This window comes from Wasmannia auropunctata, unplaced genomic scaffold (assembly GCF_000956235.1).
Source record: "Wasmannia auropunctata unplaced genomic scaffold, wasmannia.A_1.0 LD336071.1, whole genome shotgun sequence".
NCBI classification, from domain to species: Eukaryota; Metazoa; Arthropoda; class Insecta; order Hymenoptera; family Formicidae; genus Wasmannia; species Wasmannia auropunctata.
In genome coordinates this window covers 1499596-1512457 of record NW_012026819.1, presented here as the reverse complement: position 1 = coordinate 1512457, position 12862 = coordinate 1499596, and the positions used below count along the sequence as shown (strand labels likewise).

The 12862-nt window shown below is 39.8% G+C and overlaps 2 protein-coding genes across 4 annotated transcripts in view; one reads left to right on the top strand and one right to left on the bottom strand.

The window, feature by feature from the left end:
* The window catches only part of LOC105449908 (RNA/RNP complex-1-interacting phosphatase), a 40186-nt gene that overhangs the window by 11064 nt on the left and 16260 nt on the right, over window positions 1–12862 (bottom strand). The window contains exons 3-5 of the mRNA XM_011689370.1: window positions 12498–12529; window positions 11507–11594; window positions 9028–9107 (exon numbers count right to left, since the gene is read on the bottom strand). Coding sequence (XP_011687672.1) covers window positions 9028–9107; window positions 11507–11594; window positions 12498–12529 — 200 coding nt within the window. The remainder of the gene's footprint in view (window positions 1–9027; window positions 9108–11506; window positions 11595–12497; window positions 12530–12862) is intronic.
* Window positions 1513–4170, top strand: LOC105449907. 3 transcript variants are annotated; one of them, XM_011689368.1, is made up of 6 exons: window positions 1513–1783; window positions 2143–2309; window positions 2518–2568; window positions 2684–2865; window positions 3307–3358; window positions 3455–4170. In XM_011689368.1, the coding sequence occupies exons 1-5, from the start codon at window positions 1734–1736 to the stop codon at window positions 3310–3312; spliced, it is 456 nt and encodes a 151-aa protein (XP_011687670.1). In that variant the 5' UTR covers window positions 1513–1733; the 3' UTR covers window positions 3313–3358; window positions 3455–4170. The 3 variants fall into 3 exon arrangements, with proteins under 3 accessions (XP_011687670.1, XP_011687671.1, XP_011687669.1); XM_011689369.1 differs by having other exon boundaries at window positions 1516–1779; window positions 2154–2309; XM_011689367.1 differs by having other exon boundaries at window positions 1552–1779.

Genomic DNA, 12862 nt, shown 5'->3' with positions numbered 1-12862 from the left:
AATTTTCAATAAAATAACGTTTTAATCGGCCATATTAATTCGGCCATTTTTAAATAAAATCACGATTTCTTAAAAAATAGTCACAAAAATTCATCTTTAAGATGAGCCCAGAAAGAAGTCTATATCTTTATTTTTTTGGAAGATATGAATTTTTAAACATTGGGGAAAAGAGGCTTCAACGCAGGTAACACGGCAATTTTAAGATAGGATTCGTACAATTACATAACATACATGAATACATGAAATTGGCACTATTAAAAATCATCTTTAATTGAACTATGTATTATCGCGTAAATTATCAATTGTTTAATCCTGTTATATTAGCAACAAAATTGCTATTATAATTTATAACAATTTCGTTAATTTATGAATATATTTTCATATATTGATTCTCTTTTTACAACATTTTTAAAAATACTTTTACTTTAAAATTATATGTACGTGACGTCTGGAGCAGTTTTCACCGAGGATTACGAATATAATATCGTTTCCAACCAAGGTGTTAATGGAACACGCTTTTACAATCTTCTCAAATCTAAGCGATAAGCGATCTTCGCTAATTAATTATAGGGCCCCTATCGAGATGACACTACCGATAACATCAGTTTACGTAGTCAGTTTTGTGTAAAATCGTAAAATTCACGTGGAAGAAGTCCGACCGAAATAAGGTGACGCGCTCGTGACCGAAATAAGTTGAAACCGCGAAACGACGTTTATGGCAGCGCGATTGTCGGTCGTAAGTGGCGTTCATTTGAATATCGCACGGTGTGTGTGGTCCTTCGCACGCGCCCACCGTACTACGTGCTCGCGCCCATTTGCGTGCGTGCGTGTAACTTTACCGGGAGATCACACGACCGGTCTATGTTATGCCGTGAAGACGACACGGTTGCGCAATCATACAGTTATCTAAAAGCTCGATCGTCGCCCGAAAAAACAGCGCATTGCTATTTAAATTCAATGAATATCAAGTTACAATTTTGCCGTCCGATAAGACGATGACAAATAAATACATCATGGTGCTCAGGTCTTTCAGACACGCAGACGCGCGTTGATCATGGGACATGTTAGGCTTTCGAAGTCCGTTAAGTGAACAATTTTTTGCTACAGCAGATTTTCGACTATAGTATTTTAACGTAAGCGACAGTCGAAATATAAAAGAGAATCATTGCATTCAATCGAGACGAAGACTAATTATAATAACGTTAAATGGCATTATACCTCGAACAATTCATAAGTCACTCGCGTCAACATGAGTGAAGTCTTATTTAACTTGTGCATATATTTTCATAAAATTCTTGGAACTTTTTTGGCTGAGACTACATTTTTATGTAAATTCTTTTTATTTTTCTATAATCATATGTGTTTTCGTAAAATTCTTGGAACTTTTTTGGCCGAGACTACATTTTTATGTAAATTTTTTTTAATTTTTTTATAATCATATGTATAATGCAATACAAACTTCGAAATTTGCCTTATTTCGTTTTAATATCCACAAATAGCATCAAAAAGACAAAATTAATCAAGTTTCTGGTCATAAAGAAATGATAAAATGATACAAATTATTCTGTGCCGTGAAGGATGATGAAAGAAGCAGTCGATAGCCCTTGATCGACGCTATGTAAGGCTATAATTTTGACATAATCTTCAAAATTTGTAAAACTTTTCGGCACAATATTTTCCAAATTGTGATATTGATATTTATCTTATAAAATCAACAACTATGTGTACTTGCAATGACAATAATACAGAAGAATATCATACTGCACTTTCCGAGTTGGAGTACGTATGTAACCTATATAGAATTTATTACATTAATGTTGTATATTAGTAAAATATGTAACTCCACATTTTTAAACACTTATCATTAAACATTTATCAATGTATAATAATTTCTAAAAAAACATTGTTAGAAAACATGCCATCACTAATTTTATATTATATACATATTCACGAAAAAATGTTTTCAATATTTAGTCATAATAAAAATATAATGTAGCACACATGTTATACTATAATACATATGCAATAATACATTCTTAATCTCATACAAACTTAAACTGTATTTCATAATTTTAAAGAATAAAAAATAAAAAATCGTTTTGATTTATTGAAAAAAATATTAAAAATTGTATGAACAATTAGATTAATTCCAGAATGGCGTACATCAACACGATATGAGGACATTTCTCCACAATACATCACAACTCCAAGAAAAACAGAAGGTTATCAATGTCCTCGAAGAAGGCGTACAAGAGCCTCACGTAAAGATATTACAACTGGAGTAGCCATTGTTCCGCGACGAATTGATTGTAAATAAAAAATTCTTGTATATAATAAACAAAATATAATTGTCATATGAGATAAAACAATCTAAGATATAACACAACAGTTATTTTTGTTTTCTTGAATCATAAAATTGCTTCCAAATCAAAACTTTTTAATTCCTGTTGAAACTAATCAACATAAAAGTATAAAATAAAAATCTAATCTAATCGTTTAATCAATTTTATCTTTCAGTTGATGCCGCATCAGATGTCGAGGATATTGACATCGAGGAAGATAGGAGCGGTAAATTGTATTACAATCGACGCGCATTACATTGAGATTTATCTTATGACATCTCTTTCATAATTAATATAGCAATAGATTAGATAATTTGCATAAAATGATTATACTTTTCCAGAGCAAGCGAGAGAAACATTACAGCGATTGAGAAGCGCGACAGAATCTCCGATCCCCACCCCCGAAACTGTTGCTCCTGGAATGTATAGATTGGCACGCACAAGAGCGACACAAAATTCACCGTATGTAAGACAGTACGTGCCTAGGATGGTTAGGATTACATCTTGCGGGAAATGTTTGAGAGTAAATAATTTTAACATATCTTCCTCCTTACGAGATACACAGATTTTTGTATAAATTTAATACGTCTTGATTTAATGAGAATCTTCCAATGCGAGTCTTCGAATTTAAATTAAAATTTAGTATCCCGAGAATATGTTTCTGACCAAATATCTTAAAGCGAAGTATGTGGTCATCGCGATCAAAGCTGACCTCTAGCTGACCAGCTAGCCTCTCTACTATTCCAAGCGCAGTTTTGGCTGCCCTTTCTTCCGCCCATAAATTCGTTTTCTGTGATTTTTACCCATGTTTGCGTTTTGCGTCACTGTTTTTTTTCCTTGCCCTACATTTAGACGAAAAGCTAAAACTTTTTAAATTTACCGCGATGAATAAATTAAATCTAGCTCTATAAATTATTAAGATAATTTAGTTGACCTCGATTATATGTACCTACTCTTTTGACAGATATAAAAGCACATCGAAGTAACCGTGAAAAGCAATTAACCAATCTACACAAGTATGTACACTCGTGCTTCTTTGCACTTTAACACTCTGCGTATCATATTTGATTTGTTTGTAAATATTCACCAGTAAATGCGTGAATTTTATTCAGGTGTTGCAACATATGGCATGACACGTAAAAAAAAATAGAGAAAATCCACGGCATTAGGAACAGTCGTACGGCACAACAGTTTTAATTGCAACAAGAATTCACCGTCCTGTTTTGCGCTCTTCGAAATTCACGACCACGGATTGTGTTTTGTACGCAAGTACGCATGGACCAGGGAAGTTGGCCCATCGCTGGAACGTAAGATCGTTCGTGTTTGAGAATGTTTAATGCATGGACCGCGCGGTCGTAGGTAGGTGAACGGTTAACCGATGTTTGTATGGCTGTACTCCCAGCACAGATCCCGGAACACCGAAGATATCGTAGAAGTACTGCGCAAACACTCCGACTGACTGTTTCTCAATCAGAGTCGCGTATACGGAAGGCACGCGGTTATAGCAGCACTCGGTACACGCCTGTTTTCACGGTCATTCCATCACCGAAGTGCGCAATTTGTCATCATATAAAACACATAGCTTTAAAATATACTCAATTTTAAAGATGCGACTATATATCTCCATTCGAAAATGAATAATTCATTTAGCTAATAATTGCACAAATTTATCAATAGAATTTATATTAATCAAAAATAAAATATCTTTCCGACAAGTTGGATCAATTGAAAGTCTGTCATACATATGATTGATATTTAGAACGTAAAATCTGAAAATTCAGAGTAAAAATAAGATTATTTTTGTACAAATAAACTTTCAAAAATAAAATCTTACCGTATATAGAATTAATTAGATAATAAAATTTCTCGCCATTTTTATACTCTCAAAGATTGATAGACGCTCAATGCTAAATAACATTCAAAGACAAGGTTTTCGTTAAGGAGAAGATTAATATTGACCCAGGAATACATTCTTATACATGCATTATCATTTCTGACCAAGGATGTCCGACCAATTCGGCGAATTCTCGGAAAAAGTTTTGTGTCGATATTTCGCGCGGAATCGTCTTTGAGCATCGTTGCCTGGTATCGCACGGAGAATGGGCGACGAGACGGCGCGTGCACGGACGAAACGGGCACGCGAAGACGCGGAGGACGCGAGTGGTGGCGAATTTACGTAATGAAGCGATCGCCCGGGTGGTCCCGAGCGTGAGACGCGCGTACGCACGTTCCTTCGTCGTTCCCGATGCGAGACGCTTGCCAAGATGGAGAGAACAAAGAGAGAGGCGAGAGAGCCAGGAGTCTCTCTTTCTTTCTCCTCTAAAGACTTGTAGCTCCAGCGTCGTTCAGCGCTCTCGGGCGAGCCGCGGCGAGCCGAATTAACGGCACCGGAAATACGAAGCAACGTGCACGCGCTCGGACATATTATGCGCATGGAAGAGAAACGCGCGCGCGAGCGCCTTTACCACCCACAATCATTTGCCAAAACGTGCCTCTCCCGTGATTTCCACGCGGCGCGCACCGTCGTCGGGGCACCGGGGGGCCCCCCGAGACGCCACACGTCAGAATATTTGAGATGGGTTCGCCCCGAGCGCTAAGGGAACCAATCGCCAATCTTTCAGAGAAACGTCGTCGAAGTTTATGTTCGCGCGATCATCAAAAGATTATCCCTCCCTCCTGGCAAAATTTAGATTTCTTGTTGAACTTGCAGAAGAAATTTTAAGGCTTTTTAATTACGTTCACCTTATTAAAATTGTCAGGAGAAGAACAAGATGTACTCTCTAAATTTTCTGGAGTGAATTTTCAATCTTTTGGAGTGCGATTCACTCCAGAAAATTTAGAGAGTATGTATATACAATGTGGATATTTTAACGTCAGTAGCTATAATTCGAATGACAATCAAAGAACCGCGATCTAATATTTTTGTTTTAAATTAAATTTGATTATATTTCGGAAAATATTTCAGTATATCTTAGAACCAATTCGATAGGTAAACAAACGGGCGGAAGATACAGCAAAATTAAAATTTATCATTAACATAATAGGAAGACAAAATAATAGGAGATATAGGAAGCATTGAAAAGCTAAAATAGTTAAAATAACTATGTGTACGATTTGAATCATGCATCACAAGTATAAAAAAATCCATTACTCCAATCCTAAAATCGTACATCAGGTACACATATTGCGCACGCTTGTGTTTCAATTAACATCATGTTTTACGTGAAATTGCATCTGCCGCACATGAAACTAACGAACCGCTATCAACGTGATTATCGTTGGTAACTGAAAACGTTTATGGAGTAAACGCTACCGAACACGCGCCTTACATGTTGCGGAAATCAACTGGCTATTAATTTCTTGGAAATAGTAACGTTGTTATATTTGCGCGTGACTCAATTAACAAATCACGTTGTTGAATTCCAAATTAAAAATTTACTCGTATATATGCATAAATCATAATTTAATAATTACACAGCAAAATAAAACTTTTAATACTCGATAACGCACAACTAATAATATAAAATTGCTTTACGACGGAAGATATAATTTGCGTGCCTTTATTTTATGTCTTTTCATTAACTTCCCAATTAAGTAAATCAATTATCGAATAAACACGGACACTTGTTGCCATGAACCCAGTTAACCGGCCATTTAAAGAGCGCAATTAGCCGCGTGAAATTTAAGACTCCGTCACGAGCGAGAGTAATCCCGTCCGTTCTTTCTCCGCGATTTCTCCTTTAATCGCCGACCGTCAATCCTGAATACGCAGCGCTGCGAAATAAGGAAACGTCGTTTACCTTCTAAATACCATTTTCGAGTGTCAACGAGCGTAGGCGCCCGCTGTAAGGCTATTTTTGGCACATTCGCGGCGCTTCGTAGACGCATTCGCGAGGGTATCCTTGAGGCAAAGGATCAACACTTTCGATCTTCCAGACGCGTGACGACCGCACGGATCGAGACGCGCGAAAGAGAAGAAATTCCGCGCGGTCGGTGTAAGTTAACGTTACTGTCTGATAAATTCCGCTGATACGAGCACCACGATCTCCGAAGGATGGACCAAAAAAAGCCAAGTAGGATGTTCCAGAGGAACATCGACGAAAAAGAGGTGATTTCTTTGCCACCTCCTTGCGCGACGACGTCTATGTTGACCGCTCAAGTCTCGCTCGCTAATCCCACCTTAATTTTCGTCCCATCCACCTCCGCGTTTTCGTCCGAGTTCAAGGATATCTAGGATATTAAGTGGCGCCTAGCGTTTTCACCTCTGGAAGTACCTCCGTACCTTCTGCCTCTTTCACTCCCTCTTTCTCTCTTCCCCATTCCAGCCGCGGCACAACGCCGGTAACCGATCCGATCCTATCAAGGATGCAGTTAATTACACGTCGCGCAACAGTCGAGCCACAAAGCCATCAGGTCTCACTCAAAGAGATCAACAAAAGAACGGTGCGCCTGGACCAGACGCGGGCATCCGCGCGGTAGGCTATTCGCATACCTGTCGGCTATTAACCGTTGATGCGAATCACCGTTTTATCCTCGAATTATACAAATCGGGCCGCGTTCTTTGTGCGGGACGATCGACGACCGGGGGAGGAGAGCGAGGAAGCCGGGCGATCGCGCGAAAGGTCGTGCTTTGACCCGCTCGGCTGAACCCGCGAGCGGTTCAACGCATGTGTTGCCCGCGTTAAAGAGATATCTCGTATATTTATTTCCCGTTCGGTCGAACGAGTAAATAGCATTTAATGCGATGGCCGGCGCAAAAATTCGGCCCGACGTCGTAAAAAGCTCACGCGCGTGTCACGTTTTTCGCGTGATGCACTTACGAGAATGTTTTTAGTAGCGCCCTCGCCGCGAGAAATAATTGCGTCGGATATCGCCGTGGAAACGTCTTCATATTTCTCCGCGAACGCAAATATTTCCCAACACTTGGGGAGGGGAGGAGCAGACATCCCGATAATTAATACTTTTATTACCGTAATAACAAATAATTTTTATACGTCGTAAGAAATCGCCGCTAATTACGGCGCTCGAGCATTACTCTTCCTCGATCGTATAACGCAATCCTTACACATTATTCGGCCGTGTATAGCACTTAGGGATATCTCTCGCGCGCACATGATAACGGAGGAAGAAGAGAGAAAGGGGACGAAAACGGGAGAAGGAGAGGGAGAAAGACAGGAGAGATGCGGAAGACGAGCAAGAGGACGGTGCACAATGTTCGGTAAATCATTGGACGTTTATTGCAGTTAATTAGTCGACTGACCGGCCCCCGTCAGGCTGCTTTGCATGTGCCATTCGAGGCAGAAGAGCTACACACGTGCGCGTGATGGCGCCATGCGGAGGTTAACACGTGTCTCCATTCCGTACGAGTAAAGTACGAAGAATTGGACGTTATCTTGGACATCGTCAGAATTTCGAGAATTTTATTCAACCCGTTCCGGCTACCTAACGGCCATCGGATGAGAATTTTAGTAATTGCATCTTCTCCGTTCACATACGCAAAATCCTTCGTGATCGGATTAAGATAAGAAGCAGAATTGTTATTGCTATTGACATTCTATCGATTCGTATAAATTTCTTTTGTGAATTTCTTACTCTTTAAAAGTATAAAGATAATTCTGCAAGAGCAAAGAATAACGCCATTCTACTTCCATTTAAAGAATTTTTTTAAGTAAAAAATGAAGTAAAAATGCAAAATTGTAGTTTTTTTGTTATAGTTTTTACGTTTCACTATAGTATAATATATTTTACTAAAAGTAATAATAAAATGCATCTTTTAAGCATTGACTGCTCAATATTATATATTTTATCTTATTGTTGCGGATGATGTACATTTTTATTTGAAAATGTGTCAAAAGGCATAACCGCGGAAATAATTCCTTTATCGTTTGAAAAACCGCGTCTACACAGCAACGCTATTAAGCGTGGAAGTTGCATCATCGCTCACAGTGGCAAACGATTAAAGCCGAACGCGACAAAAATCGTCGAGACACTCGTCGCGCAAGGTCAATCATAACTAAACTCATTACTCGCTGCGATGTAAACTAAGATATTCCGGATAGTGTAACACGATTCGCTATATACCTGGCGCTTTACGGTCTAAATTAGTGGACGAAAAAATTCGGAGAAAGAGAGAAAGAGAAGAAAGGAGAAAGAAAGAGCGGCGATAAATTTCTGACGCGATACTCGCCCCTGGTCTCTCGACGGCGGAATGTCGAGAACCAGAAAAACGGTACACGCTGGGACTCGGCTTCCTTGTTAAGGTAACATGATTTGCAGGCGAATGATTAACCGGCCGTCACCTGCGCTATGCGAATCGCGCGCTGATCAATCGCCAATCGCCGTGAAGGGATAATAAATGTGAAATACGATTGGCATTAAGCGAGAGGTTAACGCAAGTCGTACCAGAAAAGGTCCGCGTTGTCTTGCACGCGCGTGCCTGACATTAAGTCGAATGGATTGTTGGCGGAGCCTACTACGATTCAATGGGGAGCTATTCCATATCGGATCAATCTTTTTCTTTTGAGTATTAATAAATAATTTCTTTGAACTGCAATCATCGGTTCAAAGTTATAATTTTTAAGGCATCATATTATTATATTTGCAAAATTTGCAATTTTCAGAGAAACATTCTAAACAAATTCAGATTTTTAATATTATAAATAATTGAAATCATTCGCATACTTACTTTTTGATTATATCCATAGGCGGGATCTTCCTCCCTGGTATGGCAATCTTCTCATATCTAACACCAGCATTTGTAAATTCCTACAACAGAACCGTTAACAATAATATAAACAATCACATGCATATTGTTGCATAATAAAAGCAGAATATTCTGCGCCGCATCAAACGCAGACGCATTAATAGAACGCGTATTGAATTGAACACGCGTATAATTTGATCGACCAAGCTATTGTCCTGTTAAACCGTCCCGACGCACTCATTAGCATCATTAATTATCACGCATAAAACCGTCAATTACAAACAATGTGGATAATCATAGTTTCTGAGTGCAAGCGTGTCATTCAAGTATGATGTAAACCGCACGCTCGGAAATCGAAACAATCGATCGTTACGATACGAAATTTGCAAGGGCGGAAAGGAAAAATACGACTCTGTTAGACTAATCGACATGAATAAAAGAGAGATTCACAGTCATTTGTATCTCGGAAAGTATCCTTTGGTATACGCATGTCCGCCTAAAGGCAACAACGAGTGTTGTATATTCATGAATCTCTCTATTATCTGTCTCTCAGTTGGTCTCAAACCTTCAAAAACACGACTAATAAATTTAAACGGGAAATAGATTAAATAATATAAGAAAAAATAAATCATTGCGAAAAAAATATAAATAACATTTACATGTAAATTTAATAATAAGTAAATAAATCTAATAACCAAAATCAAATAACCATATAAAATTAATTTTAAAAAATAAAGCGACATTTTACTGTGTTTAATGTCAATTTTAATTATTAAATTTATTGTCACCCTTGATTATTAGAAAACGTCGCTAACGATAACAATAGTAACACAAGTGTAACTCTAACCCGAGTGATGTCAGATAACAGTTACCACTCTGATGACAGATCACGTCATAATAATCAATCTTTTTGACTTCGCTTTTAGCGGGATATTAGAAACTCAATCTTGGTGATCGTGCACTATTGCGCTTAATGGCTATATCGGACCTATTTTCTTTTTTCCGGCCGTCCATAACGCGCAAGAAATTCTTTCGCACGTTCAAGAATATCTCCGAATCTCAATCTCGACAAGAACAAAATAAAATTATATTAAATAAGAAAAATTAATTTTCAGAGGCAAGAAATTTTGTAATAAAAATTATAAATTCTCCGTTCCAATAAGAGAGATTTTCTCTAATCGAATAATCTAAGATTATTATCTAAGATTTTAGGAAGATGAAAGTAGAAAAATGAGCGTGCATCATATACACAAATCGGAAGTTTTGTATATGTTAATATACACAAAACTGAGAGAGTAAAAGACACATCTGATACTGATGATAAAATCTTCACGAACCGGTATGCGAGTATATCCTTTGTCTCTACAATCTTGTTTTCTCCCGACACACGGACAGGAAAATTAAAGGACCGACTAAGCGCTTCATTATACATGTATAATGCGCTCTAATTAGGCGTGGGCGACACCGAGAGATCTCTCTGTTAATTATCGTTGCCCCACAGCGCTATTGATGTTCACGGCGGCGTGTATAATGTTTTTAAAACATATTCCCCCTGAGATTCCTCACTCTTCTCGCGTGGCAAATGGCTGTCCAAACCGTCGGTGGGGCCGGGACAAAAAGCAAAAGATGAAGCGACCGAACCGACTCCACGACTTATTAATATAATTGATCGGTCTTCTCGGTCCTTCTCTCTGACAGCTCTGACCCAGAAAACATTGCGGACACATTCCCGTTCGACACAACGACTCGGATCGGCGGCAGTCAGTCAGCCGATCGGAGCCGTGGCAGCCGGTTATTCCAAAAATCTAATAATAAGTTCATTAGCTCGCGCGGCCCCTCTACCCTCGCTACAAATTAGTCAGACCGCTCTCGAGCGTTCTCAAGTCGGAACTGACCCCGATGCGATATTAGGATGTCAAGGCGAGAGCAAGTGAGAAAAGGTAGATGAAACCGAGGAGAAAAAGGTACGATAGACGCGAATGACGATAATAGATAGTTGAACCGTGAAGTTTGAGGGGAAAAAAAGAGGAGAGAATCTGTATATCTGCTCGATCAAGGAATGCAGCAGGTGACAGCTTGCGGGAGAGCGAGAAGAGAAGACGTCTCTTGTCTCGAGTTACTAAAAGGTAAGGGAGCGCGTGCATAAACATAGCGAATTACGACTTGAAATTCGAACGATACACGATATGTTTCCGCATTAAATTCATGTGGCGACATCAGTATTATTTCATCAGACAATATTGCCTGCATATGGCCCGTTTTTAATCGCGTGTAACAATCTCAAATTAATTTATTTTCTACGTTACATTCTGCATTATATTTACAACAATATTTGTTTCAAAATCAGCACAATTATCGACATGTATTAATTATCGAGTACGTAGGATGACCATTCTTCGCAGGTCAACGAAGTCAGTCGTTTGGTTACGGTAAATTCAAGTTATGGCTTTGTATCCCTTACCTTTTTGTCATAGTAGCGACATGTATTGGTCAAGTCGACGATATACTTGAGATGTGGAAATGCTTGCAGCAATATTGCCGAAGTAAATCTGCAACAACGGATATAGCCGGATTATAATGTGCGCGCTGAGTGGCGTTTTCGATTTATCGACCGCTCGTAAAATCCCTGCGCTACTTAAATCATAAAACGACGTCTCTCTTCGCTTATAGACGTAGAGAAGATAGGATAGAACCGAGTCGGTTAAGACGGCGTACGCGGCGGAAAGATTCCTCTCGAGGGGCGCGATCTGTACGACTGGATGATATATTAAGGGAGGCAAGGAATCTCCGAGGTTCCAAGCGAAAGGGATCGGATTAGGCGGGGGTGTCGGCCCAAATAGTTTCACCATCCCTTTCGATATATCAAAACCTTTTGAGAGACGTACCAGGTGCATGCGTGCGTGCGTGCGTGCGTGCGTGCGTGCATGCATGCGTGCATGCGTGCGTAGATACAGAAACGAGCACGGCCGTGCTTCGCCTCGAACGATTCCCCATAAATAAACAACCCTCGCTCGTGTCCGCGCCGAGATGTTATTAAAAAAAACTTGTGAAATTTATTAGGATACTAGTCGATTTAAAAGCAATTAGCGGCGAGCTAATGTGACCCGGCATGATTTATGTAACTGACCAAGTGAGAAGTATCGCGTCTCTTCGAGCGCACCACTGTAATCATTACATATAATTTCCACGACCGCCACACGATTTATCGACGAACGACTAATATCCCCCTTTTTTTCCTTTCTTTTCGCGCGTCGGGTTACCGCGGCGCGACACCGCACTCCGTCGATCTCGCTAATGTGCTTTAGTACGCTCATGCATCATCTCCTGTCTGCAAGGAGCGAAATTCTGCACCGTGCGGTAAACGCGGTGCAGATATCCGCGGGATGAAAGAGAGGTCGACCACGGTGTTTACACGAGAGGTGTCCGAAACGACAAGTCATTCCGATACTCACCGTTGCTCCGGCTGCAGATTCCTCGCTATGGCCTGAAACAAAAAAGAAGACAGCATTCGTCATCGAGGAAGAAGCTCGGCGAGAAATAATTAATAGCCCTTAGCTTAGCGACTGCGCGATCGCTTCGGAGGAAACTTTAAACGGCGTCTCCGAACGACTTCATCGCGAGATGATTACCTTCGCGCTTGCATACCTTCGTCTCATAAGACCTGCATGGATGTACCGATACCGCAAGTCATCTCCCATTTCTGGTTAATTAATAGCGCAAGCTTAATATACCGCACGAGACAATCACGCGCCGCGATCACGGATCGCTAACGAGTGATTGATTGACTCGAGTCTCACGTTGAGTAACGATACGCGAC

Coding starts and splice junctions, on each gene's coding strand:
- LOC105449907 (XM_011689367.1), top strand. CDS start 1,721: ATGTGTACTTGCAATGACAATAATACAGAAGAATATCATACTGCACTT. Junction 1,780..2,142: donor ACTGCACTTTCCGAGTTGGA/GTACGTATGTAA, acceptor ATGAACAATTAG/ATTAATTCCAGAATGGCGTA. Junction 2,310..2,517: donor TGTTCCGCGACGAATTGATT/GTAAATAAAAAA, acceptor TTTATCTTTCAG/TTGATGCCGCATCAGATGTC.